Raw genomic sequence first — 26,341 nt, 5'->3', positions numbered from 1 at the left:
AAGACGACATCACATAAAAGCAAGTCTGTAAAAGTATGTTTTAAGAAGGGATTTAAAAGAATTGAGGGAATCTGCGAGTCTTATCTCCTCAGGGAGAATGTGTAAATAATCCTTGGAAGCAAATGTAGAGTAGGTAAGAAATATATTAACTAACAGTGAATGAAAAAGGGTGTGTAATTAAACTGAGACAAGTCAAGATTTGTGTGTATCACATTTAAGACAGGATTATAACCAAAGAGCTCTACTTTAAAATGATGTGGTTCTTTAACTAAAGTATTCAGTTGCAAATGCAAATTAAGTTTAAAGTAGTTTGTTACTTATGACTTGGGTTTGATCTTGACATACTTGACACCCTCTTTGAGATTACTTTAAAACTTAATTATAACATTACAAACAGAAAACTACTATATACAAATAAAAAAGTACTCATTGGGGTTTTTGTAAACTTGGGCACTATCAACTCTCATACAAGTGAACTCTTTACTCTAATACTTTCTTACAACATCCTGTGTAAATAATCCCTGGAAGCAAATGTAGAGTAGGTAAGAAATATATTAACTAACAGTGAATGAAAAAGGGTGTGTCATTACTAATGTTACGTATTCCTCCGGAAAAAAAAGTCATCACTTCTGTGCAACCCGTTATCATGCAAATGACTGTCGGTGGAGTGGCCGATGTGTCATGCCCTTTTAAGAAAAAGTGAGAAACAGTCGGGAGTGACGTCTGCTGCGCACACACAGGCCGGAGGCAGAGTGACACTTGCGGAGCGGCGAAAGACAGCGAGCGAGAAAACGGTGAGTGGAAATACCAAAACTTTACTACCTGCTTAAACACGGTCAAATAAGTCGTTTTTACGTCGGAGCATTTCGCCTCGGTACATACGGGATATGATAAGCAGACCCGGGCAGCGTGGAATAGCGTGCATTATAAAAGAGGTCGGACACGTGAAATAAATGATCCGCAAACACACACAAAAAAAAAAACGGAGCGTGCGTGCGTGCATGTGCGTGTGTGCGTGCGTGTGCGTGTGCGTGTGCGTGTGTGTGTGTGTGTGTGTGTGTGTGAGAGCACTCCCATTTTAGTCAAGGCCAGGCGGAAGGGCAGGTAACGTTTAGCAATATGCTGTGTCTTTTCTACGGCTGAATTCACTGTTAATGCGTTGTGATTGGGGAAAACTTGATGTCTGTGCTGATGTAAAACGCGCTCGGTTGCGTTATATTTCCGACAACATCGCTGTGTGTGTGTTTTCTTTTTTTTCGGTGGGGTTTGTACGCCCGTAGGAAAAAGAAGGGAATGTGTCGGCTAGCTTAGCTTAGCCGCAGCTAGCACTTAAAGCTAGCTAGTTAGCGGCGTTTCTGCTAACAAGCTTGATAACGGGACTTAGTGGTGTGAAGCTGGATTGTTTACGGACATACGCGCCTTCTCAGATGGCTGGATTAAAGATTATGGTGTTTTTTTTTTTTTTTTAGAGGATTTATCAGTAAGCGGGGGTTTATGATTTGACCGGAATTTGATTAATGTTATGGGAGCTAACATGTCAGTAATCACACATCGACGGAGCTCTGTGGGTTATACAGTCACAGCCACAGATTGCAGGGACTTAGCATGACCTGGAGTGATAAGCATATGCTGCCGCCGTAAGCAAATTAGGTAGATCCACAGTGAGATAACCCAGGAGCTGCAATTTACTTTCTCTCGCCTGTGTCCAAGCAATGTGTGTGTCAGCTGGTTGTAAAGTTATTTCTGCTGCAGGAGGGGGAGTGTTGTGAAACAGGAAAGGTGTGTACTCCATCCTCACACTGTAAACACACAGCAGGTCGACTTTATTAATTATAGATTATGGTCATGTACCCTGAATCTTATAGTCCAGGTTTGATGGTTATCTACATGCTGTGAAACCCCCACCCCCCTCTCTCTCTTTAAGCAAGCCTGCAGTTTTGAGTCTTGAACGGGAACAGAGACTGGAAGAGGTTATTTTAGTAAGGTTAGCTACTCCTTTTTCCATCCTATCAGCATGAGGCCTTCTTGTACTTTGGAAAGAGGATGTGGTTACAGCAGGCCAAGGGCCCCCAGCATGTAGATGCATTGAGCTGATGGTGTTTGTCACTTACAGATCTTTGTCATAATCTAGTCACAGCAAAGTTTAGTGCGCCCGGCAGCAGTTTTGTTCTGAATCAAAGGGGCATTCAGGGTTGTAGTCAGAATGTAAAACTTAGTCACTAGATAACAGATTTTTTTGGTTTGTCCTCCAAGTCATTTTTTAGGTTTAATTTTGACAGAGAAGATTATGTAAAAAAAAAAAGATCAGTTTATACACGGATGAAAAAAAATCTCCCTGGATTCAATATCTTTTCCTTGACACTAGAAACGTCATACTCATAAATCTTGATTTGAACGATTTAACTTAATGCTGTTTTAGCCGTCACACATGAGGATCAGCTTCTTTTTTTTTTTTCTTTTTTAGAAAACATCCCAGTAGTAGCTGCCACCGTAAGAAGCTCTGGTGGTAAACAGTTTATTTTACAGGCTTGTAAATTCCCTGTTTCCTCTGAAGTTTCTCTGTAAAGAACTTTGTACTGTGGCACTAATTATAGGTTGAGGAAAAGATGGGGCTAAATTGGTATAAATCCAATTAATTAATTCTGATGAACTCAACTGCTTGCTAGTCTTCTGTTTACGACAGTGTTTTCACTAACTATGCAAAAAAGGGAAATACGGCTATGGGCAATTATGCAATTAAACCTGTATAAAGAACACTTTCTGTAGTTTCACTGCACAAATGTCTTACAGGGTATGTAAATAATCAAGTGCAGCATCATATGTCTGACTCTGTACTTCAATAACTCAAAAGTGTCATATATAATTCACATACTATACATATTTGTGAAAGTTTGAAACACTTTTGGATGATAGACAGTTGTTGTAATACACATATTCAAATAAATCACAAGCATGGCATCTCGTCATAAAGAGTTATCATGAATAACTTGACCTTTAAATTGATGAAGTTTGTTCTTGTTTGTAAGCTGGATGTAGTTCTATTTAGAAAGAGGTGTTACAATTTCATGAGTATTGTTGTGAATCAGATCATAGCCAAAATGTGATGTGTTCTTCTTCTGCCCAATTTTTATGAAAATCAGCCCATAGCATCAACAAGCAGACAGTGGGCACGCAAACATAACCCTTCTTATTGGAAGTAATACATTTCAGATAGTCATTGGAGATAAACACATTTCTGTTTAGGTTCAGATTAAGCTGCATTTTTAACCACAGTTCTTAAATGCAACACAACTAAAATAACTTAACAGTCTTAGACATTTTCATCTCTGTTATTGGCTTCAAATAGTTGGAATGTTCTGTGAATCTTTTAAGATGTTGGTTAAAAGCAAGTTTGCTGTTAAAAAAAGAAGAGTCTTTGCATTTGTCTTCTGTATTTAAGTCCTTGATGGGTATTCTGCTGTGTATAGTTTCTGGGTTAGTCGCCCTAAATTTAGTATATCTCTTTCTTTGATCAGTGTGAAGAAAAGATGTGAGGAAATGAGTAACCTGAAGCTTATCAGCATTCAAAAAACACTAAATGAGAACAACTTGTATCAGTTTTTTTCTCCCCTTAAACCTCAAATTGATCATCACCAAAGCAGGTTAACAAGCAGGCAAATAGGAAGGAATGACACGAGAGGCTGTAACGCGCTGTCAGCTTAACCAGCGGATGTGTGCAAATTTTTCAACGTCCCCACTGGTTGGAAGATACAGAGGGCCGCTGTCAATCGAACCACCGTGCTGAGTCAGGGGTTTTGACAGCTTCACTTTGCTGTCAGATTAGCCTCACTAGACCAGGAAACGGATGATACCATGTGTTGTAGTTCAGTTACTCTTTAATTCAATGTCCTCCAGTGTGAGATGTACTTTTTCCAGACACTTTGGCTGCATATTCCCTGCAAGTAGCAAGCACCTCGTCCAACTTCCAGCCCTAGATGGATACATACCTTTGGCTGTAGAGGGTGAGTGATGCGGTGATGTCATGGTGGAGCGTGTTTTCTGTGGCATGTGGCTTTCCCTCGCTCCTTATTTGCTGGCGTTACTACGAGGGCAGAGTAACGGCAGCGGAGTGTTTGTTTTGTTGGGAATGACAGTGTGTTGTTGAGGGAAATGGTAACAGAGAGAGGGGTTTGGTTTTATACAGAGATGTCCTTAAATGGCCTTGCAAGTTTGTGTGCAATGTGTGAGTGTGTGTAGGCAGGCAGAGTGCAGCATTATGTGTATTTTTTCCAGGGATGAAAGTTTTGTAGATAAACTGCAACAACACAAGCATACTTTTCAGTCCTGCCCACTGTTTCTAGAAAATGTTGCACTATAGCTAAAAGCTTCAAAGGAGGCCGGCGTCGTTCACTGATTGAATATGACGAAGAATTAGTTAAAGCCTTCATCAGTAAGGTCACTTGGGTTGGGGAGGGTGCTATTTGTGTTCTTGTAGACATCAAGCACGCACAACCACTACTTCTCAGAAATCTTATTTCACATAGACAAGCTTAGACATTTTGTTCTGTAGCTCTTGCTTAAGCTCAGACACACTTTTTTATCTTTTATTTTTAAGTTAAGTATCAGGTGCAGTTAAACTTTAAGGAACCATTTAGCATATATTGATGTTGTTAACACTAAGAACATAGGCAGAGTCATAAGGGGTCCAACTTTGATCAATATCTGCAATATTTTGCAATACAATGAATCTAAATATTCATTGCCGTGTTTCCCCTACCACTATATTAGGGGGGCAGCCCAATACACACACACACACACACACACACACACACACAGACACTTGTGCGCATACAGGTGAGCGCACTCTCACCAGATATGAAGTTTGGGGTGAAGTTGCAACATAGTTTAATTTTTCATTTGGTTCAGTTGTTTCCACACTGCACTTTGTCAAGCGCAGCTTGGTAAATGTTGTGTAGCATTGGTACTAGCCACTTGTTGCGACTGTAGCTCTGGTCAGTGGCTTCTTCCATCCGGCCTAATGCTGCACTTATGACCCGGAGGTAAACAACAGTGCAACGCAGTTTGCAGTATTTTGATCTAAAATGGAGATATAATGGAGATATGTTGGCTGTAACAGGTTAAACTGGCATATCTATGGCAATGTTCAACATTTGACATAGGCATGTGGATGTTAACCTGCAAAGAGGACTGATGGCTGGTGTTTTTGGAAATGCTAACACCAGCCAGGCACGGCAAACCTATTAGACATTGTGCACATGATTAGCCATGTGTATATATATTTACCTTTAGACTAGTCTGATGTTTTTGATGTTTATTCTGAAATATCTGGCCAAATTCAAAACACAACACACTCCTTTTTGGTTCACCTCCAGACAGTGTTTGGTTTGGATCGTGTTCTCGCCTAAGGTGAACCGCGCGTTGGTGCACTTGGAAGTGGATCAGAGTTTGGTTCTTTAGTCCAGAGTTACTAAACTATCTGACTAAGTGCACCAGAGTTTGTTTCAAACTGACCAAACGGCTTAGGTGTGAATGCGCTAGTCTTTATTTGTTATGTATTTATACAATAGTTGAGCCTCCTTGTAACTTTTACTGCAAATGATTTGCCACTTCCCATGCAAATGTATCTCACACAGGGACGACATGTTTATGTAAGTCAAGTTGACAGGAAAACTACTAACTTTGAAGTCATTAATTCAAAACTGAACCGCTATATATCCTCCTTACATGGGGCGTGACCTACCTGCCAAGCCACCTTTTTCTAAAGACAGCATCCTAAACTGTATGCTGAGAGTCAAACAGTGAAGCTATCAGACACACAAATCTTAGGCTGTTGTTTTAACTGCTCTTGACGATGTTATTCTGCTCTATAGTTTTGCTGCATCATTCACATGCCCCTCCACACTTGGCTCACCTGTCTGGGTAACGGAATCGCAAGTGTAAAGTTTTAAAACTGGAGTTTTGTTGTTTAGGAGACTTTGTGAAACAAGGGAGTCGATGATGTCAGTGATGTTTAACAGTATTAACATTTATTTCCATACATGCTGCTCAAAGTGATCTCATTCAACAGTTGTCTCTCTTCTCTTTCAGTGTGTAGCAGGCTGTGCTGGTGTGTTACTATGCATACTAATGGAAATCAAGATTACAATAAATCTAAAATAGGGTCACTTCTTTACTGTATTTTTGTGTCATACATTCTGGATAATGTTTAAATTGGGTTGTACATTAAACCGGTATGGGGACTGTCACTGGTTTGCGTTCTGCCACAACATGGATTTTTCACACATTTGGTTGTAGTGCACACACAAGTCAGCACCAATTGCTCAGCCTCCCAGCCACAGTGATGGGTAAATAAAATATAGTGATTTGTGACAGATAATGGCTCAGATTGAGTCCTCCGGTCTGCTTCATGTTTTGCTCCAACACTAAGAGCAGAGCCAGTGCCTCACTGATGAGATGGCACCACCTTCTCCCCGTGTTGGTATTTACAATGAAAGTGTTAATACACTTGTATTAATTAATACAAGTGCATTGTGGCTAAGCAATAAGGTAAACTAGTATTCTCCCCTCTCCAAGTTACAGCAACATGAAGTGTGTGTACTGGCTCACAGCCCTTATCTTTCTCTCTGTCTGGGGCTTTGACATTCTCATGATAGCATCGTGTAGCGGACTCCGTTGCTTCTGCCGCTACTTCCACGTTGTTTTTTTACATCACGTCTTACCTCAGGAAATCCCCCGACCCCCCTCCCCTCTGACAGGGATAGTCTCCAGCTGTGAGGAACATATGTGAACGGCTAGGTCGGGAGAATCTCCGGAGCGATCCTCCTGTAATTATCTAGATATTATGCGGAGTGCATATGTGAAAACGGCCCCCTCTGTGTCCAAACAAGAACCATAATGTGTGGATAGCTGACAAGCGAGGCCTAGTTTAAATCTAAGAGTGACATTGTCTGTATGTTAACTTCATATGCGACACTGTACATGCACTTGACTGTTTACATGAGAGCTGCTGCAGAAACTGTTTGCAAACCCTCGTTCAGCGCAGTTCTTTTATTTTCCCTCCCATCGGGCTCCTCCCTGATCGTGCAAGGAGAACTTCTCTTTGTGTGTAGAGGATTAGTGAGTATGAATTATTCACACTCAAGGCTTCATATCCCACATGGTCACTGCTTGCGATTGAAGTTGGAGGTCTTTAGTCCAGTCTTACCCCCCCCTGAGTATTTGGATTGTGTGTGCTTTAAAAAGAACAGTGTAGGAGGGGAGCATTTGCCTCCCTGAATGGTAGCCAATTGGCTTCTGATGGTTTGCTAAAAGGATTTATCATCAAGCAAAGCCATACTGTCTTTCTTGAGACTTGATTTAACATAGCTACTTTCTCACTTAGCTTTGATGCCAAATGGTGCACTTTTCAACTCTTGACTGAAAAGTTTAATCTTCTGGTTTCCACATCACACGCTTCTGGTGTGCAGATGAAGACATCTGATGTTTTACCATCTCTGTTTTCCCTCTTTCAGCAGTACGTTTGGACAGGACAGTGGACAGAGTACAAATTCAGGATAGAGAGGGGAGTGAGATACGAGTGCGGGAGTCGGACACTGCCACAGATACTAAAAGGGATCATGGTGTTCATGTGTTTTAATGACATCAGTCAATATAGCAACTGAACAATTATTTGAACTTTTAACGGTCTATCCAGCTTAGTTTTTGTTCCTGCATCTCCCGTTTCTGAGCGCACCTGTATGTATCTCTCATTGTCTGAGCACCCCTGAATGCAGCATGCTCAAGGCGCATCCCCTGAGTAACGGCAGTAAGAGAGACATGCCCAGAAAAGTCTGAAGTAAGCTAAGCGAACTACTGTATTTTCTGATGGTTCTTACGGACTTTTTATTATTGCGTGTGTCCGTCAGACACAACCACACAAACAGGCCTCCGGTGGTGAGAGTGTGCTCACCTGTGTGCGTGCACAAGTGTCTGTGTGTGTGTAAGTGTGTGCGTAAGTGTGTGCATCGGGGCGAAACTCTGCTTTGCGCGTTACAGAGAGCAGAGGAGAATTGTAAACGCACGACCATGTAGAGACAGAAATGACATGCTGTCGTGTAAATAAGATAAATAACATGAGGCTATTTAGTTTGATAAATAAAATAAAATTTAATAAAAGGACGAGGTATAGACCTGTTCTATAGGAAAGGTATCCTTAAGACTTCTGTTTTGATCCGGCGCTATATATAAAATGAACTTGACAATCAAGGGGGGCGGGCCGCCCCCTTAATATAATGGTAGGGGAAACACTGTAATAGAACAACAGTCTGATAAACCTGAACTCTCTCTTTAATTAGACAGTGCTTTAACAAAATTAAGTACAGCAGACTAATACAAAAAGCTGCATCAACCTTAGTCTATGTTGTAATGCTGCAAAGTTGCACCCTTTTATGATTTTGATCTGTTAATGCTTTATTATGTGCAGGAGCAGGTGCAGACAATTATTAAAAGGATATCACCAATCCAAGAGAATGTCAAAATAAAATATTTGTGGAAATAAAAATGATCTCATCACACAAACCTAAGACATTTAGTTATCCTGTTTCCAGTTTTATAATTTGTAGCCAAAGGAAACCAGATGTAAATATAAAAAAAACAGTCCAGTTATCGAAGGGATTTAACAAATCTAATTGTTTAAGCTTCTATGGGCTGAGAAAGTAAGGCTTTTTCTTAAACTAAAAACATTGTTAAAAGCATTGCACAGATTTGAACTCTTACTTCTTGATAAGTTTGGAGTTTATTATTTTTACAAAAAAGCTAACAGTTAGACAACAAAAAAATGTAGTCTTGATACAAATCAAGGAAGTTGTGAGAGAACCAGAAATCCCCCGCTTCACTCAGCCACAGTTCAACCTCAGTGTAGCCGTCTTGTCATCTCTGAAGCCCAACTCGTAGTGACCCAGTTGGCTAACCCAACTGACTTTTCGCCACAGTGTGTGCCAGTGCTTTGAAGCCTCCACGACCCTTAAAGGGATATTTCAGGGATTTCACAATATCCTCCCCCTCGCAGTTATCACTTCCCTCAGCTGTTTTCTGTTATCAGTCTGAAAGTCTGACTTCATCTCTCTGTTTTACAACAGCAGTAATGAGTGAGTGACTAAAATATCTGACAGCAGGGTGTGTTTTGGTGTGTGAAGGCCAGATGATTGTGTCATTAGGAGGAATATCTGCCAGCTCCACATATCCTCTCCCCTTCAGTTCCCCCTACACACACCACAGCTGGTTTGTGTTAGAGAGGGGTCACATACTCTTCACCTCCTCCACCCTGAAGCAGCTCCACTTATGGGTGTTCCCTCCATTGTTGTGCTTCTTCTTGTCCATAACCTCCAGGAATGACTAGAATCTAGAATCCTTCCTTTCTGGAGTGGAAAATCTCAGAGACCAGACTGGGAAAATACCTTTTGTTAAGCCTGGGTGGAAAAAAAAGCTTTGTTTTTCTATCCTTGATCTTGAACTTTTCTCGTTTTTTATATCTTAATTTGCCCTCTCCCCTTTCCCGTTTGTCCAGTGCAGATTGTTGGGCTGTCCGGTGAAGCAAACCCGCCATGCGTGAATACAAGCTAGTGGTGTTAGGCTCTGGAGGTGTGGGCAAGTCCGCTCTGGTGAGTATTCCCTCCTGAACTCTTTTCCTGTCCCCCCCCCCCCCAACCTCCTAACTCTTTAACACCTCTGAAGTGTTTCCTCAACACTTTGTTGGTCTGTGATTTAAACAAGAAACACGGTTTCCCTGTACATTTTTGGAGACATCTGTTTAAAAATAAATGTTAGGGCATTAATATCACAGAGAAACAAGTATGAGACTGTAAGTTATTATTTGAACTTTTAACAGCATCATGCTAGTGTTCACTTGTTCATTGTAATGCAATGTTCTTTCAGGATTAGCAGAAGTAGTGTTCACTTGGAACTACACATTTGTTTGCTTGTCATTACTTCTGGATTTGTGCACCTCCTGTTTACAGATAAAGAAAAATCCAATGTGATGGATTTGAATTGTAAAACCTTATTTCACCATTTTTGTCTTTGATTTAATTTGATGAGATATATGTAAATTATTATTATTATTTTTTACATTTATTTTTAAAATGTTGCCAGATGTCCATGTGACGTGCCCGCTAAGCTAACTTCTACCAGGTTTCAGGTTAATCCCCCAAACTGGCAGGCGGACATGTTTACACTGTAAAGATATAATCAGTTGAACTCGTCTACCCCTAATGTAAACCTCAATTGAGTGCAGAGTGTAAAAATAGCACAGTCTCCACCAGAGTTTACACTGGACTTTCTTATGACGGTCAATTTGGATGATGACATGCCAGGAATTCAGGTCATAAAGAACAACTACAGGACATACTGTATGCTTTGAAATGCCATATACACCTAATAACCAACATTATATAGCAATAGCAATAAAACCCACAAACGGCTTTATAAATTCATTACCGTGCAAGAATGTCTTAAAAGTCCTCTTGGTACTGTGTTTAGGACAACTCTGCCTGACATGCGACTGCTTTTCACAAATCACGGTTTTATTTAGCTGAGTTCAAAACGCCCAGCAATCTTCATTAAGGCTTCCAAAGAGAAGGTAAATTTGAGAGCAAGGGGAGACTCTACATTAGTTTATCTATGAGTGGCGATCTTATGAAGATAAAAAATTGCAGGGGGGTAAAAACTGGTTTGCAAATACTGTCCATGTGTTGGAAACATAATATGGCAGATTTCCCTGCCGACATTTGGCTGTTGATATCTTGATTTGCTGGATAACTGCGTGTGAAAAGGCTACATTTAACCCTGTTCCTAACTAGGACTTTAAATTTGCCATGTAATTTCTCTAAGGGCTGACGAGGCAAAGTCATCCCCTACTACGCTTAAGCCTATGTCCCCCCCTCCCCATTCCCCCGCTGGCCTGCAGTCACACCGCTCCAGCACTAACCGGGCCTGAGCAAGGTTACCTCTGTACATAACATTGTCATGCAACACATACATGGCTTTACGTAATTATGAAGCGTGCTTAGACATGCTGTCCATGTTGTGCACTCCAGCTTGTGCTCGTGCATGAACTGTACCATGCCGAAGCACACCTCTTTTAAGCGTGCCAGGGCCAAGGAAGTGTACCGTGCTTGAGCACTCACACTTAGGCACGGTATGGATTGCCTTATGTGAGTGCGGCACCGTCAAAAAACCTAATCAGAGTACTTTTTTTGCGGCCAACTATATTAAAATGTTTGTATTTAGTATGTTTAATAGCCTCCACAGTTGTCATAGTAACACATCAGGGAAAGATGGCACTCCAGCCATATTTGTCAGTGAGGATGTTTTTGTTTGTGTGCCACAGAGGCCACATTGAGCTGACGTGTGCTTGCTCTGTGTCTTCTCTTACAGACAGTTCAGTTTGTACAGGGAATCTTTGTGGAAAAATATGACCCGACAATAGAAGACTCGTACAGAAAGGTAAGTGTCCCTCGAGGTGGGGGTTGGGGGCGGGGAGAGGTATGAACTGATTGTTAGCAGCTGCCCTGCAGGTTCACGTCATCATATTGTGCTCTTGTGTTTTTTCTCATCTCTACCTCTCTGTTGTTTTTCTTTCTTTTTTTTATTTTCTCTCCTTACAACTATTTTAGTTCTTACTCTCCCTCTGCTGGCTTTGTATTGTCTGTAGTATTTCAATAAAGAGTGTCAGTTGACCTGAAATGACGCCTTACATTATATAAATGTTGCCCTTTTCTTTCTCTTGCAGCAAGTGGAGGTAGACGGACAGCAATGTATGCTTGAAATTCTCGACACAGCAGGCACAGTAAGTGAACTCCACACCACTGAAATCTCTGTTCAGAGCCTGTTTTTCTGTTTATAAGGCTCCCTGAGTGTCTGTATTGAACGCTGACATTTGGTCTGTAATGCTGGTTGGTCAAACGGGTCAGGCCACCACTTTGGCCCGGACTGACAAGTCTCGACTAATATCTCCAACATGAGGTTGACATTTGTGCCTTTTGAATGAAATGTCTAGACAACTTTCTGATTGGTTTCTATATTATAAAAGATATTTCTGCTTTTGTTAAGGGGTCAGTTTTTGATTATACTGGTCCCTTGGAACATGATCCTGTGTCACTGTCAGTTCAGACTAAAACCTGGTTGACATATTGTTCAGCTGATCTTATCGGACTGGGCCTACTACAGATGTATTGGGGTACATGTTTTCTGATATGCAGCAATATTTTGTTGCTGTAGATAAATTAGACATATATTCTGCAGTTCTACTGCACTTAATCTACATCTAGTGAATTATAGAGGAGGTCACACCAATGTGACTTTGTTACTTGATATGGAAATGATCAATAAATGGAAAACACTCATATGCTCTCTGTCTTTTCTTTGCTCCTCTGCTGTGTAGGAGCAGTTCACAGCAATGAGGGACTTGTACATGAAGAACGGCCAGGGCTTTGCCCTGGTTTACTCCATCACAGCACAGTCCACCTTCAATGACCTCCAGGACCTGAGAGAACAGATTTTACGAGTAAAGGACACAGAGGATGTAAGTAATCAGAACACACATAAATTGTAGTTTAATATATTTAATATTTCTTCTAAATAAGGGATGAATGGTTTGTAGAGAGTGAGAAGTAGTACAGATAGGTTACAACCACCTCTTTTTCTCAACCTCCTACATTGTTCTGAACCACATTGTACTGTTGCTATGGTTACCATTCAACATGGTATTTATGGATCTTAAACCACAAATTAGTATTACCTTGACATAATGCTGATAGTATCATGCTATTATTCTTGTGTTGTCTGTAGAGTGGAAACAATGAGAAATCACTAGGAGAAACTTGTTTGCTATAAGTAGTCTAGCATCGGCTGTTATTAGCGTCACACAGGTCCTTGTGGTTTGATTACTTCATCTGTGGTCATCACAGACACAGAGCCACATCCCAAACTTCACCAAGAGTCCAGTTAAAGAAAGAGGAATTTCTCTGGTTAGTTAAATCTCCCACCCTTAGTTTAGCATTTTATATATACAATGTGGTTTTCCCCTCATGGTCTGCCTGTCAGCTTGGATCTGTGACCCTGCAAATAAAAGGAGGATGCGTCATCTCATTAGTTTACCGCTTGTCAAAAGCACATTTCCATATTTCTGTATCTCTGGTCAGATTGTGAGGCTGTTGAGTGAGTAAGCCCTCCATCCCCTCTCTGGTTGGGGCAGATAGTGCGTCAGCAGGATCGTAGATGCCCTTTTTTGGTGATCTCTAGAGGGAATGAATGTTACCATAACCCTCTCTCTCTCTCTCTCTCTGTTCCCTGTCAACTATCTTAATAGCCCTAATGCAGCCTGGCGTAGAAGTCTTTTCAGTATTCATCTCTCTTCTGGTCCATCTTGCCCCACTTTCTTCACTATCTGTGCCAATATTCTCCTGTGCTTTTTGTTTTGACTGGCTTTTTCATCGCCTGTTGCTCCCTCCTCACCTCTATGGACGGCCCTGTGGTCTTACTGTGGTCTGGCACTCTGTGTGGGTGATTGGACTGTCAGGGGTGATGTGAAAGGAAAGCCTCAACTCATCAGAAACACACAGGATTGTGAGGCTGTGGTACTTCATTAGAGCCTCTGCGGTTAGGGAGCTGAGGTTAGCCTCAGGCTAACAGATGGATCTAAGGATCAGTGGCTCCTTTAACATGCAAGAAAAACAGTTATTGGCCTTTTCTTCTTCAACTATGTTCCCTGAATGTCTTAAACATTTGTGATTATCTGGCTATCACCTCTGCTCTGTCAGCTATCAGTCTTTTTGGTGATTCGAGCCTTTACCTCTGATGGCCGCGACATCTGTTTATCTTTCTTTTCCTCATGCAGGAATGCACAACCAAAGGAAATGCTTATAATGTCTTCTTTTTTTTCCATCCACGAGCGCTCATTTTTTATTCCGAGAAAGCTTTTCAAGTGATTGCAGAGCGAAAGCAGACATTGCTGTTGCAGCTACAGCTGTTCTCATTCTCAGCTCTTCCACGCACCATTTGCTGCAAAGCTGGCAAAATGTACAGACCTACTTCCTATTGCCAAGCTCATTTAAAAAGCCTTTTAATGACTGAGCACTGTACAGACAAATTCCACAGCCCTTAAAAAAAAGTAATAGTTATGAGTGAAGAATAAAGTAAGTGAGCAGTTTATTAAAAGCTCACTTCCTGTACTTCCTTCCACATTTTTTTATGTAAGAGAGGTCTTATGACTTTTCTGGGCCATCTACGTCTCTGTTTGTGTGACTTGGATGCTACTAATGCCTGACTCCATGTTTGTGACTCACTGCTCTATTTGCAACGACTGGCTCCATTCATTTACTCCATACTCCCCCTGTTCTATGCTCCCAACAATCCAGTCTGTAGCATGCCAGTGTGGGCGGGACAGGACCTGTCTGTAGCATGTTAACAGCATCTGAACAGATTCTCTGTGGGCTGTGTAGATTCTTCAAGTAGGCTAATGCTACGTCGTGTGCTGCTGACACTGAACATTTTTCTTTCCCTTGCATACCTCCCGTCCTACCATCCCTCTCCCTCTCTCTCTCTATCCATCTTTTCATCTCAGCTTGGCTCAGGGTTTGTGTTAGGAGGGCATACCACTAGTTCTCCCAGGACCCCTTGGGAGAAATGTCGTTCAGCAGTCCAGAGTGAGGGCTTGTTTGGATATCAAACATCAAGCAGCAACCTCCACGGGGTTAATCTAAACATAGCAGCTTCCTGTCGTCTGCCCCTCAGCCCAGATAGAGAGCAAGAGAGAAAAGGAGTAAAGACTCTGGAGTTACCACTCTAGACTTTGAAACATTTGACATTTTCTGGAGAAATGAGGTCATAATGCTGTCAAAAACCAACCTCTGAGCAGTAGTCTTGTTTGTGGGATAGGGTGGGATGGGGTAGTCTTGGGCAAGTTTGTGCATGTCAGGGTTCTAGCTGACAAATATCCAGTTTTTGCCAGATTCACAAGACTCGTCTGGGGGCTGTTTTGCGGAAAAGGAGAAGATAGGGAAGGCTGAATTCCCCATGCATAGATGTATTACTTGCATGCCCACTCTGAAAAGATTTATCCATTCAGATATACTATTAGAGCCTGCTGTGCTGCATGCAGAATTTCCCACTACTTGAAAATGTTTCTTGCTTGCTAAGCTGTACCGCAAACACAAATATCCTGCAAGCTCCTCAAAAATTTGAAAAAAACACCAAACTCCTCCTCAAACTTGAGCCCTTGTCTGTTGTCAATACTTTTTAAATGTGGGTGGTATAGTAAAGCCGAGCTTAAATGTGAAAGAACACTGCATGCTGAGTGAAGTCAAGCACCCACACACAGACGCACACACACACACACACAAACAAACAGTCTCACACTATCATGTAATTCCAGAGAGCAGCCAGAGCGTGGAATCCAGCTGAAACATTCGAAAACATTCAGGAAGGAAAGCGATGTTATCCCGGCTGGGCGGGGCTGCCATGACTTCCTCAGGGCCAGCGTGCTCCCTAGATAGCCGGTCAGGAAACAGCAGGCAGGATGAGACGCATCCCGACACCCTGACTGCCCCCCGTCTTTGCCCACTGTGACAGTTAGAGCTGAGGTTTTTGCCCAGAACATTCTCTCTTCCTCAGAAAGTTTTTTGTTTTTTGACCTTGGCTGTTAAAACATCTGACTCGGGGCACGGAAAGCAGAAGCGCTGGCTGTTTGGGAGATTCCAAAACCATCCGACTTCTTGTCTGTTCTCTCTCTGTGTGTTTCCTTTTAGTTTAGCTCTTAAAGGAATTCCTGTTCAAGGAAATGAAACGGAAAGTTTATATTGATTCTTTAATCTCCTCTATCACTGATATCTAAAACTTCAAATTCAAACTAATAGACTCAACTTACTAACCGTTGGTAATTATGTGTCCACTCTTGGATGCCTCTCAAGGCTTTTTCTACAAAAGCAGTCACTGCAATGTCTGTTTATTAAAACCTTTGTTTCCCATTATGTGTTGTGAAATTCTCTTACACAAAACACCATTTTAACACAAACTAAACTTCAGCATTCTTTACAACTCCATTCTTATTGTTCTATTTTTGCTGATTGTGGATTATTGGCTGAAAACAAATAAATAAAGTTTTTCTTGATTTAAACGTTCCAAAGCCGTTCTGCATATTTAACTTAGCTTTCTTGTCTATACACATGGTCTACCTTAACATTGTTCTCATATAATAAATGTCATTTCCTATGTCTCTTTAACTTTCTACTCTAAACTCCAGACTCGATATAAATAAACTATTCTTTACTCCCTCTCCTATCGTCCAATGCTTTTGTAAAAAAATGACAGATACATCCCTGTTTGCATTTCTCATCATATATAATAATATGTTATATTAGCCCCTAGGTCTTGATGATATTGTAACATAACTGATGAATTCATTTTGCCACACAAATGTATAATTGACACCCCCCCCCCCCCCCCCCCCCCCAGCTTTTGGATTAGTACTTAATTTCTCTTCACCCTCAGGTGCCGATGATCCTGGTGGGGAACAAGTGCGACTTGGAGGATGAGCGTGTGGTGGGAAAGGAGCAGGGCCAGAACCTGGCCAGACAGTGGAACCACTGTGCCTTTTTAGAGTCCTCTGCTAAGTCAAAGATCAACGTACTCGATGTGAGTATGATCAGAGACAAATCACTGGTATCCCCTGCATGGGGGAACAAAGAAATCCCTTTACTGGTTGACACAATATTAAATTCATAAGCTGATTCAGTACCTTCATCAAAGTTTGGTTTGGGGACCAGTATGGTTTACCTTGGATACAGGTAGTAACGAGCTCAGCTGGATTAAAACTATCGGTGGTAGCTTCACTATTATTAAACTTTATGTGAAAGGCACCAGTCTATTTAGTGATGCAGTTTAAAGGTGCCACTGTGTGTAAGCACCTGCCTGGGAAGAGAACCAACGCTTCAACAATAATAATCCTTTTTTTCTCTTTGTTGTACCTTCTTAGATCTTCTATGACCTGGTCCGACAGATAAATAGGAAAACGCCAGTGGAAAAGAAGAAGGCAAAAAAGAAATCCAACTGTGTCCTGCTTTAAAGACCCCCTCCAGCCCCTGCAGCAGCTCTGAGCCAGGTGTGTATGAGTGTGTGTCTAAAAGTTCACAACACATAGTGTTAGTCATAAAGGCCCAGTGGCACACATACTTCTCTTGTCACTATGCATGTACACAAGTAAGGTTGATTAGTGTTGCATAATAGCTTTGATTTTTTTGTTGTAATGTCACCTTAGATGAAGCTGCTTACATCAGCGGTAGTTTGTTACGAGTTTGTTTGCCTGCAGCAAAGGCGACCCTGCTTTATCTACAAAGTTGAATACAACACTGTGTCATCAGGGGTGTTGGTCCTGTGTTGTGCTTTAATAAAAGGAATCCAACACATACAGAGAACTTAAGTAACCTTGGAAGGCAGAATTGGAGAGAGAGCCCCCTCTCCAGGCAGATCAGGGTCCAACAGATTCTTTAAGAAGAACTTTTTTTCAAGAAATTCACAGAAAAAAAGGTTTTCTGTAAAAGGGTCTATTTATTCTGAGTTTACGTGCCAATAATACGTTAAGATACACTTTATTTTCCCCTTGGGGAAATTTGTCTTGGACTCAAAGTGTTTCAAAACAATCAGCTGCTTCCACTCGAATCAGTAAATGAAAAACAATAGAAACACCACATCCACACATGAACAAAAAGGCATTTACCAATAAAGAACAGCACCACATATATTGCACATTACCCATATTGCACAAGATTTGCAAAAATACCGCATGAGAGATAAAATAAGAAAGGTAAGAACATATTAAAAGCATACAGGGACACCATGCACAACCCACACATCCTTACGAAACATTATTCAGAGTTTTTAAAGCGGTTCAGTTTACGTCGGGGGACTCTGTATCGTCTGCCAGAAGGTAGAAGCTCGTACTCAGAGTGGAGGATGTGAGACGGGTCAGAGAACACTCTCTGTGCCAGTCTGAGAACAGACTGCTCATATATTAGCTGTAGGGAGAGGTTTTCAGTCCTCCCCATCACCTTCATGGCAGCCTTCACCAGACGAGCGAGTTTAGATTTAAACTGAACAGAGAGGTTACCGTACCATGCTGACATCCCGTATCTGAGGATACTCTCCAACACGGCTTGATAAAACAAAAACATGATCTTATGGTCAACACCAAACTCCCTGACTCTATGTAAGAAGTACAGTCTTTCCTGTAAACGAGAACACAAATGATCAACATGAGTTTTCCAGCTAAACAGATTATCAAGATGTACACCGAGATACCTGTAGGAGCTGACCTGGTTGATTCTTTTGTCATGGATAAAAACAGGGGTATGATCTCCCACAGATGGGGGATCCAGCACCATCTCCTCTGTTTTAATTACATTTACAACAAGGTAGTTAGCATCACACCACTGAACAACAGTCTGTACCTCAGTGAAATACGATGAGGGGTCCATGTCCTTTTACAACAGGCTGAGAATGGCAGTGTCTTCCGAAAACGTAAAAAGGAAATTACTTGGGAGGCTGATGGTGCAATAGTTAGTATGTAGGGTAAAAAGAACTGGAGAACTAACACAACCCTGCGGTGCTCCTGTGCTGATGGATAATAATAACTAACACTTAATTTTCCGTTTGTCTTGCATTACAAGCTCAGAAATCCTCACATCCCAATCAAATCACATCACACTCAAAAGACCAAACATAAAAACAGCATAACAATACAAAACAATAATAACATTAGACCTTACCTGGATTTATCATTATATGTTCGAAGGGGTTTTTGTGTGTAGTGTTTCTGTACAACTTCTCAGTGTTTGTGGTTGTGTTATTTCTCGATATCTTTGGTTAAAAATGTACCCATTGTCCGATAAGGAAGTGCTCCCTGTGACAACCAGTCAGTCAAACAAGCTTTTTCGTAAGTAGTCTGTGTGGGACTTGAGAAGTGTGAAGAGCTGTCATTAGTCTTTTCCTAATCTTTGAGCTGGGAAATGAATGAATGAGTCACTGTATGCTGGCTTGATTTAGACCTCAGCAGACTGCAGCAGCTGGTTTTGTCTGAGGAAATCCTGATCAGTCATCAGGTTGTTTCCCAGTAAAATTCAGAATCACTTCTTTTTTTTTTTTCGGTTCTTAAATTCTATTGCACAGCATTTTTGAACAGTTTGGCCGGATATTAGTGATGAGAAGGCACTTAAACCAGCCTGCTAATTCCTGTCCGTGTGCCTAAACAGAGAACAACTCTTTTCCGTAAATGAAGCAATAGATAATCATCACATATTCTAGATGTTTGATTACAGCTTAACAGTGTATTGAAGCTCTCTCTGTAATAATCCAGACATTTTACTACTTGGACTCAAAGTCACAATATTACCACTTTTATGTTAGAAACCCATTACATATTGTTATATAGAAAAAAGAAAGAAAAATGCAGCTTTGAAGCCATTGAATTAATGACCACATAGATTACAACTGATAAATCAAAACAGTTAAATGTTAAAACAATTCATAAATTCACAAGCATTTTAATTGCCTGCTTACAATGCCTCTAACTTCTAAATCTCTGCAGCCAGACTAAAATCTTTCATCTCGCTGTATACGTCCTCTTGTTGCCTGCTGCTAATTTTAGCATCTTGTCACTTTGACCTCAAACCCTGTGTAGGTCAGATATCACTTTTCAATCCCAGTTAACCCCTCACTCAGACTCAGAAAGTCCCAGTCTGATGTGGGAAGTTTCCTTTTGAAAGATGACTTCAGGTTCAATGAGTTTTCGTGGGTATTTTCAGTCTCACATGGAGTTCAAACAGTTCTTCTTTCGTGTTTCCAAACACTCTTTTTTTTTTTTTTAAGCACAGTGAAGTTCTTAGGTTGAGTCGCCTAAAGTTCTGTCTTTTCATATGTCAAGCAAATAAGAAAAGCAAGTAGGAGGTAGTAGGAATAGTGAAGCAAGTGTTTGTTAGTGGCAGGTAGGAGTAGGGGAAATGCATTTAATTGATCTGACACTGAAGTTCCAGCCCTGCTGAGGGGCTCAGTTGTTGGGTGTTGAGTTTGAGTTGAAATATTGTGACAAAGGTAGTAACAGTGTTTATGAGCCTCAAACACAGGAAATATTACATAAAATCTGTTTGTTTGCACACTATTACTGCCTGAAGGTTAGGAAAATGGTGTCCGCCCCCCCTCTGCATTTGGTCATTGAGACTAATGAGCAGCAGGGTTTGCAAAATGAACAGTGACCCTTTGTCCTTTAACTGGAGGACTTTTGTTCAAGCTGTCATTTGTGTAGGTGTCCAATAGGCTGACATGTCCTTGAGTGACATGCTAACCATATTCAGTGGGACTGTTCTGTCGCTGACCCTTTTTTTTTTTTTATCTGAGTGGGAAAATCATTTCTCTACAGGAACAAAAAAAAATTGCTCTAACCATGGCAACACAAGTAGAAGTCCTAGGCATCTAGTTTTGGGTTATTTCTTGTTTTATATCACCAGTACATGCATGCAAACTCCTGCACACTGGCTAAGGCCTGGCACACACGAAAATATTTTTAAAATCTTAAATGATTTTGAACACTTGAGAGACCCCAGACATCACGACAAATCATGACAGATTAACAGTTCAGTGTTTTTAGTGTGTAGTGTGCAACGAGATGACCAACTGATCACACACTAACCGATTCATTCACCAACTCAACTTCAGTCTCAACTACCACAACGTGTAATCTCCCGCGGTCAAACGCGACTTAAGAGTAAACAAACATGATGGTCAAGCTAACTGTGGCTAGCTGCTATCTGATACATCCATTACGGTAAACCTTTTGGACCAACTCTTTTCCTTGTCTGTTCAACATGTCTTGTAAAACAAACCACAATCAAACTAACACTCATGTTGCCACAAAGGCAGGAGGGACTTCGGTAGAGAAACGGAGGGTTGCCAATTCAAGGTTGCCATGGACCAAGTCTGGAAAATAAGCAGATGTTGTGTTACCTTTAAAACTGTATAGACACGTTGTATAACAAAGTCTGTTGGTAAAGAGCCCCTTTGTTGTTGAGAATAAAAATGACTGTAACTGAACAACCTGCACTTTACAAGAGATTTTCACACTTTCGGTCAGCTGCGTCCCTCAAAAAGCTTTACAATAACTGTTAACACACTTTGTGCTGTGCTGTGTTGTACAAACAAAACTAAAGCATTGCCAAACCAGTCGAACTCATCAACTAGCAGAGATCTTATTTCTACCTCCTTCAGTCATTTTCATGTTCTGGTGGGGGAAATGAAACTGTGATATTACAGATAACAAAGGATTAGCCAAACAGACAGAACCATTGTGCCAGGCCAGACACCAGGGAAGCTAAACCACCCACTGCGTTCCTGGTCTGAATCCATCTGTGTTGGTCAGTTACTGGTCTGCTGTTTGTGAGAGTGGGGCCTCTGTGAGCAGGCCCTGGGGCGTTGTCTAACCCTCCCAAACCCCTGTTCACACGCTGGCCAGCCCAATGAACCAACACTAATGGGATTACAGCCCTACTGTTCCACTGCACCCAACACGCTGGCTTGTACACTCGCAGAGAGAGAGAGAGAGAGAGAGAGAGCAGGGTTATGGTGCCAGTCTGAGACAGCACAGCAAGAGAGCGAGTTAATGGGACTTTTCACTTTACACAATATGGCCATTTTCTAGTTTGCTGACCTACTGAGCCATCAGTCTCTGGCTATAGCCGTCATTTTATTCACTGGGTCAGGCAGTGACTGTGCTCTGATATATCTGTTGAGAAGATACACTAATTCTAACTATTGTAATTCAAAGTTTTTATATGTATGATTTGTGGTCACTTTTTTCAAACCTGAATGTAGGATTAGTTTGGGCTCATACATCAACAGGTGACCTGTTTGCACCTCAGTGTGACAGTCTGCATGATGTTTAGTGTTTACAGTTACGTATTGATGTTTGGACATTCTTTTAAAAATCTCAATCTTTTCTGAAATCCAGAAGTTAACCTTGACGTTTTTCCACGTGGGATCTTTTTGTGTGACACTGCAGAGACTTCAAAATGTGCCTTATTTGAAGCACATCACAGTTTTCTCACAATGTGCAGGCCTACATACAACCATCTCAATTATTGTTAATGTCTGCTAAATTGTTATCTTGGAAATCTCCCCCATCCCTGCCATCTGTCTTGTATGAATGTGGTATGAGCAGCACAGAATAAACCACAGGGAATTGGTTACATCTGCCTGGCAGATCTGTCTGAACTCTAGGGGTCCACAAAAGAGGCAGACTGATAACTTCCCCCTCTACACCTGTGCTCTCTGTTAGAAGCTCAGAGGTGCTCAGCAGACTGACTCGTACAGTTCAGAGGGAGGGATCGATGTCCTGTGTGAACCTTGGCAGCTGGTGTCACGTTGTGAGCAGAATAGAAGAAACGATTTCAAACAGAACTATCTTGAACTTTCTTTAGCTTGTAACACCTTTAAGTCTCGAGAGGAGAAGAGAGGAGTTGTAAATGGATACGGCCTCTTCCCTGCAGGCCTCACCTCCTGCTCTCAAACACACCTGTAAAACACAGAACTTGAGATTTAGATGTCGGGTACCAGGATTTAATATGAAGTGCACGTGTTTTAAATATATTTAGGTGAAGATCAAACGGTTGATGTGTTTCTAAGGTCCAGGGTCGATGCGTAATAAATCCTACAAGAAAGAGATTGAAGATTGGTGCCTAAACTTGATTTTAAGAGCCAAATGTTGAGAACAGAGTTTGTTTAAAGGAAAAGAAAAGCTCACATATGTTTATACCTTGTTATTTTGTAAACCGTTGGCAGCAGTGAGGTTACATGTTAGGGCTGCTGCACATCAAGTCATCTGTGCCACACACTACTGATGATGATGAAGTATGTCCAACACATGTAAAACAAAAGATTAGTGTGATATGATGGTATTATATTTCCCCCTACAGTAAAGCTTCTATAATAACAAGTGATTTTAAAGGGCTAAAATAATGATCCTGTTGAATGTGTGTGGAGTGATGAAGTGTTAAGTTTATTAGGGTTTTCCCAAAAGTAACTGTATTTTGGTTTTTTGTTATTCTGTCTTTGAACTCATTCTGTATGTAATTTATATGACACTTACATAATGCACGTTTTATCATTTAAATTCTGTTGAATTGGTTTTTTGCTAACATAAGAACACTTCATAACACAAAGGATCCTTTAAAAAAAAGAAAAAAGTTTTATTGGTCACATACACAGTAAGATATATAGTACCATGCATAGTGACATGCTGTGGTTTATGTCCAGTCTTAGAAAAATATACACTTTTATTTACATAGGCTACATTCAAAATACAGAAAACTCTAAAGAAGCAGATTAAAAGTTTAAATGTTAAGTAGAAAATTAAAAGTGGAAAAAAGTATGTTGTGCATTATTATTTAATTGGTATGGTAAAAACTACGTGTGTGTTTTGCACTATAACAAACAGTAGAGTAGAGACTTGTATCCATGAAATATTTATTTATTTCAAACAATAAGAGATTTTTTTTTTTTAATTTGCAGTATACAAGCCTTGATTTGTGTTTTCTTTCCTTTTTTTTTTACACATGTAATGTCATTGACCTGCCACTAGAGGGCACCAACAGCTTGTGGATTGTGGTGTTATATTATGACAAGAAGGTAAAAAGAGGACTCAAACCCTTGATGCTCTCTTGCAGAAATGCTGTAATGAAGAACTGTTGCCCTGATTGGAACGTGCCAGCATTCCAACAGCCCCCTCACCCCCCCAACCCCCAACCTCCATCAGCCATAAACGGTGAATCAGCTGACTGAACTGCTCCCATCAAAGACGAGGACGAGCTACACGAAAGAAGAGAGAGAGAGATAAAGAGAAAGAAAGACAGTAAGCGAGAGAAGACTCTCGCCTCCGAGGACCTTCCTCTGTGTCTCAGTTTCAGTGTGAACCCTGAATGGACAGTCTCCATTTCTCACCAACAAACAACACAACCTTATGATGATGATGATAAAAGCCTCTGAAAGTATAGATAAATGTGTCCATGAGCCGCCTACTTGGCCAGAGAGCAGCCCCTGTATTTTCATTTTTTGACAGTTAAACAAAAAGAAAAAATAACAGCGTTCAAAGAAGGAAAGGAAGGAAAAAGACAGAGTTAGAACTTCAGTATTTTTCATCTTTTTTCGATATCGTATTTGAACGACATGGAAGTTGACCTCTTTAGTTGTATGATTATAAATATTCTTCAAAAACGAGCATGAAAAAAATGCATCAGTTATTCAGTGTAGATGTTTTCAAGTGAAATCAAGTGGAAAAGTGAGAAATTTTTTATAGCCATACACCTATTCTCCATGCCTGTCATGTCAGTGATGATAGATCAAGGTCTATGATATGTATTATTATTATATTTTTTTTTTCTTTGTTCGCCCTGTTGTTCATGGACTCCTCTTCTGCAAATATCTCTCTCTGATGTGACTTAATTTTATACTCAGTCACTGGGATTTCATAGCTCCCATAATATATTCTAATGCCATTTTTTGCATAATAATGCTTCAGAAAAAAATGGGTCTTTTATAGAAGAAATATGGGGAAAAAATAAGGATTGATTTCTATGTCTCTTGAAGCTGAAATATATTATACTAAACCAACTCTAATAATGCTTCTTGTGTTTTTCTGTCAATGATGTTCCAGCTTTTATGGATTATTAAAGTACATTTTAGTACATTTTCATTATATTGGTCAATGTATTTTTGTGAATTAAACTTTTATTCAAAGCTGATTCGACTTATTTGAGAAGATTGAAATTTAAAGCTGTTTTTCAACAGATCGTCCAAACACAGGAGATGCATTGTAACTGTGTAGCTGTAGTAAAATGAAGTATTGATTCTATACAGTGAAAGCAGCCTGTTCATGAATCAATAGTGAACATACAGAGAGGACAGTCGTTTATCACAGTGTGTGCACCATAAAACTCCTATTTGAAAGTACAAGGATCTATTATACACACTGTGTGCCTTTCTTAAAATGACCACTAGGTGTCAGTATATGAACAGAAATAGTTCCCACATTTGAGGGCAATAAAAGGAAACTGATTCAAAGCCCCAGAACTAGTTTAAAAGGAAATGGACTTGAGCCTGTATAGCGCTTCTCTAGTTGTCTGTCTACTAAAAACACTTAAACACCGCATGTCACACCTACACATTCACACACTGATGGTAGAGGTTGCTATATGTAAAGTGACCATCAGAAGTAACTAATCCCAATCATACGCATTCATATGCTGCTGACAAAGCAGCTGGGGGTTGAGTGTCTTGCCCAAGGACACATCAGACATGGAGCTGCAGGAGCTGGGGATTGAACCTTCCTGTTGAGAGACGTCTGACTCTACCAACTGAGTCACAGCTGCTCCGATAACGAGGCCTAATGACACACACATCCATCACAATGAAGTGAGTGCATCTTGTTGCTTTTTTTTCCAGCACATCTTTGATCTGTTGGTGTTTGAAGGAGAGATCAAGCTGAAAGTTTCTGGTGCCTTCTCCATATAGATCCTGCAGCCTGGATTCATTGTAGTTCCTCACCTGAAAGACAGGATTTGATATAATTTCCTTTTGCTCGTTCTCAGAGCAAAGGAAGGAAGCAAGGAGGGATATAAAATATCAGCGAAGGAGAGAGGTTACACGCTATAGTCAATACATTAAACATGTTTTTAAGTAAACTAAAGAGAGATTGTGTAACTTGTTTAAAAAAAAAAAAAAACACATGAAGGGGACACGGTAGCCTAGTGGTTAACTCGTGCGCCACACGTACGGAGGCTATAGTCCTTCAAGCAGCGGCTTAGGTTCAAATCCAACCTGTGGATCCCTTCCTGCATGTCATTCCCCACTCTCTCTCTCTCCCTGATTTCTGACGGTCCATTGTCCTGTCTCTAAAATAAACGCTTAAAAATCTCCCAAATAAACCTTAAAATCACATGGACACATGCGTTTCCATCAGCCGTGAAGTATGTTCACAATCACAGACATTGCTGCTGCAACCTTTCTTTGTCTATTACCGTTAGCCCATGGTGGTCAGTGTACGCCAAAATTAACATTTAGCTGCATAATGCTGTGTGGGTTCAGTTTGCTGACTGTTCTTTATGTCTTTATTCTTTATTCTTAATTATTATTGGAAGTTGCCATATTGCTATATATTATTAATTAAATACTTTCATACCATATTATTGATCTACTGGTATAAAGCTGCAAGTCTTTATTCATTTAAATATATTTTAATAAGCCCATTTTTCTTGGATGAATCATTCAG

The 26,341-nt window shown here is 40.7% G+C and overlaps 1 protein-coding gene across 3 annotated transcripts; it reads left to right on the top strand.

Annotated features, from left to right (window-relative positions):
- Window positions 1-661: 661 nt before the first annotated feature.
- Window positions 662-24,815, top strand: LOC109986206 (ras-related protein Rap-1A). 3 transcript variants are annotated; one of them, XM_020636734.3, is made up of 8 exons: window positions 662-794; window positions 9,545-9,638; window positions 11,413-11,481; window positions 11,768-11,824; window positions 12,419-12,559; window positions 16,525-16,668; window positions 17,009-17,134; window positions 23,742-24,815. In XM_020636734.3, exons 2-7 carry the CDS (start codon window positions 9,582-9,584, stop codon window positions 17,096-17,098), a joined length of 558 nt encoding a protein of 185 aa, XP_020492390.1. In that variant the 5' UTR covers window positions 662-794; window positions 9,545-9,581; the 3' UTR covers window positions 17,099-17,134; window positions 23,742-24,815. The 3 variants fall into 3 exon arrangements, with proteins under 3 accessions (XP_020492390.1, XP_020492392.1, XP_020492391.1); XM_020636736.3 differs by having other exon boundaries at window positions 670-794; window positions 9,550-9,638; XM_020636735.3 differs by lacking the exon at window positions 662-794 and adding an exon at window positions 1,055-1,104.
- The last annotated feature ends 1,526 nt before the right edge of the window (window positions 24,816-26,341 follow it).

The sequence above is a fragment of the Labrus bergylta genome, chromosome 5 (assembly GCF_963930695.1).
Source record: "Labrus bergylta chromosome 5, fLabBer1.1, whole genome shotgun sequence".
NCBI lineage: Eukaryota > Metazoa > Chordata > Actinopteri > Labriformes > Labridae > Labrus > Labrus bergylta.
Note: the sequence above shows the minus strand (reverse complement) of the source record. Positions and strands in the feature narration are given on the sequence as shown.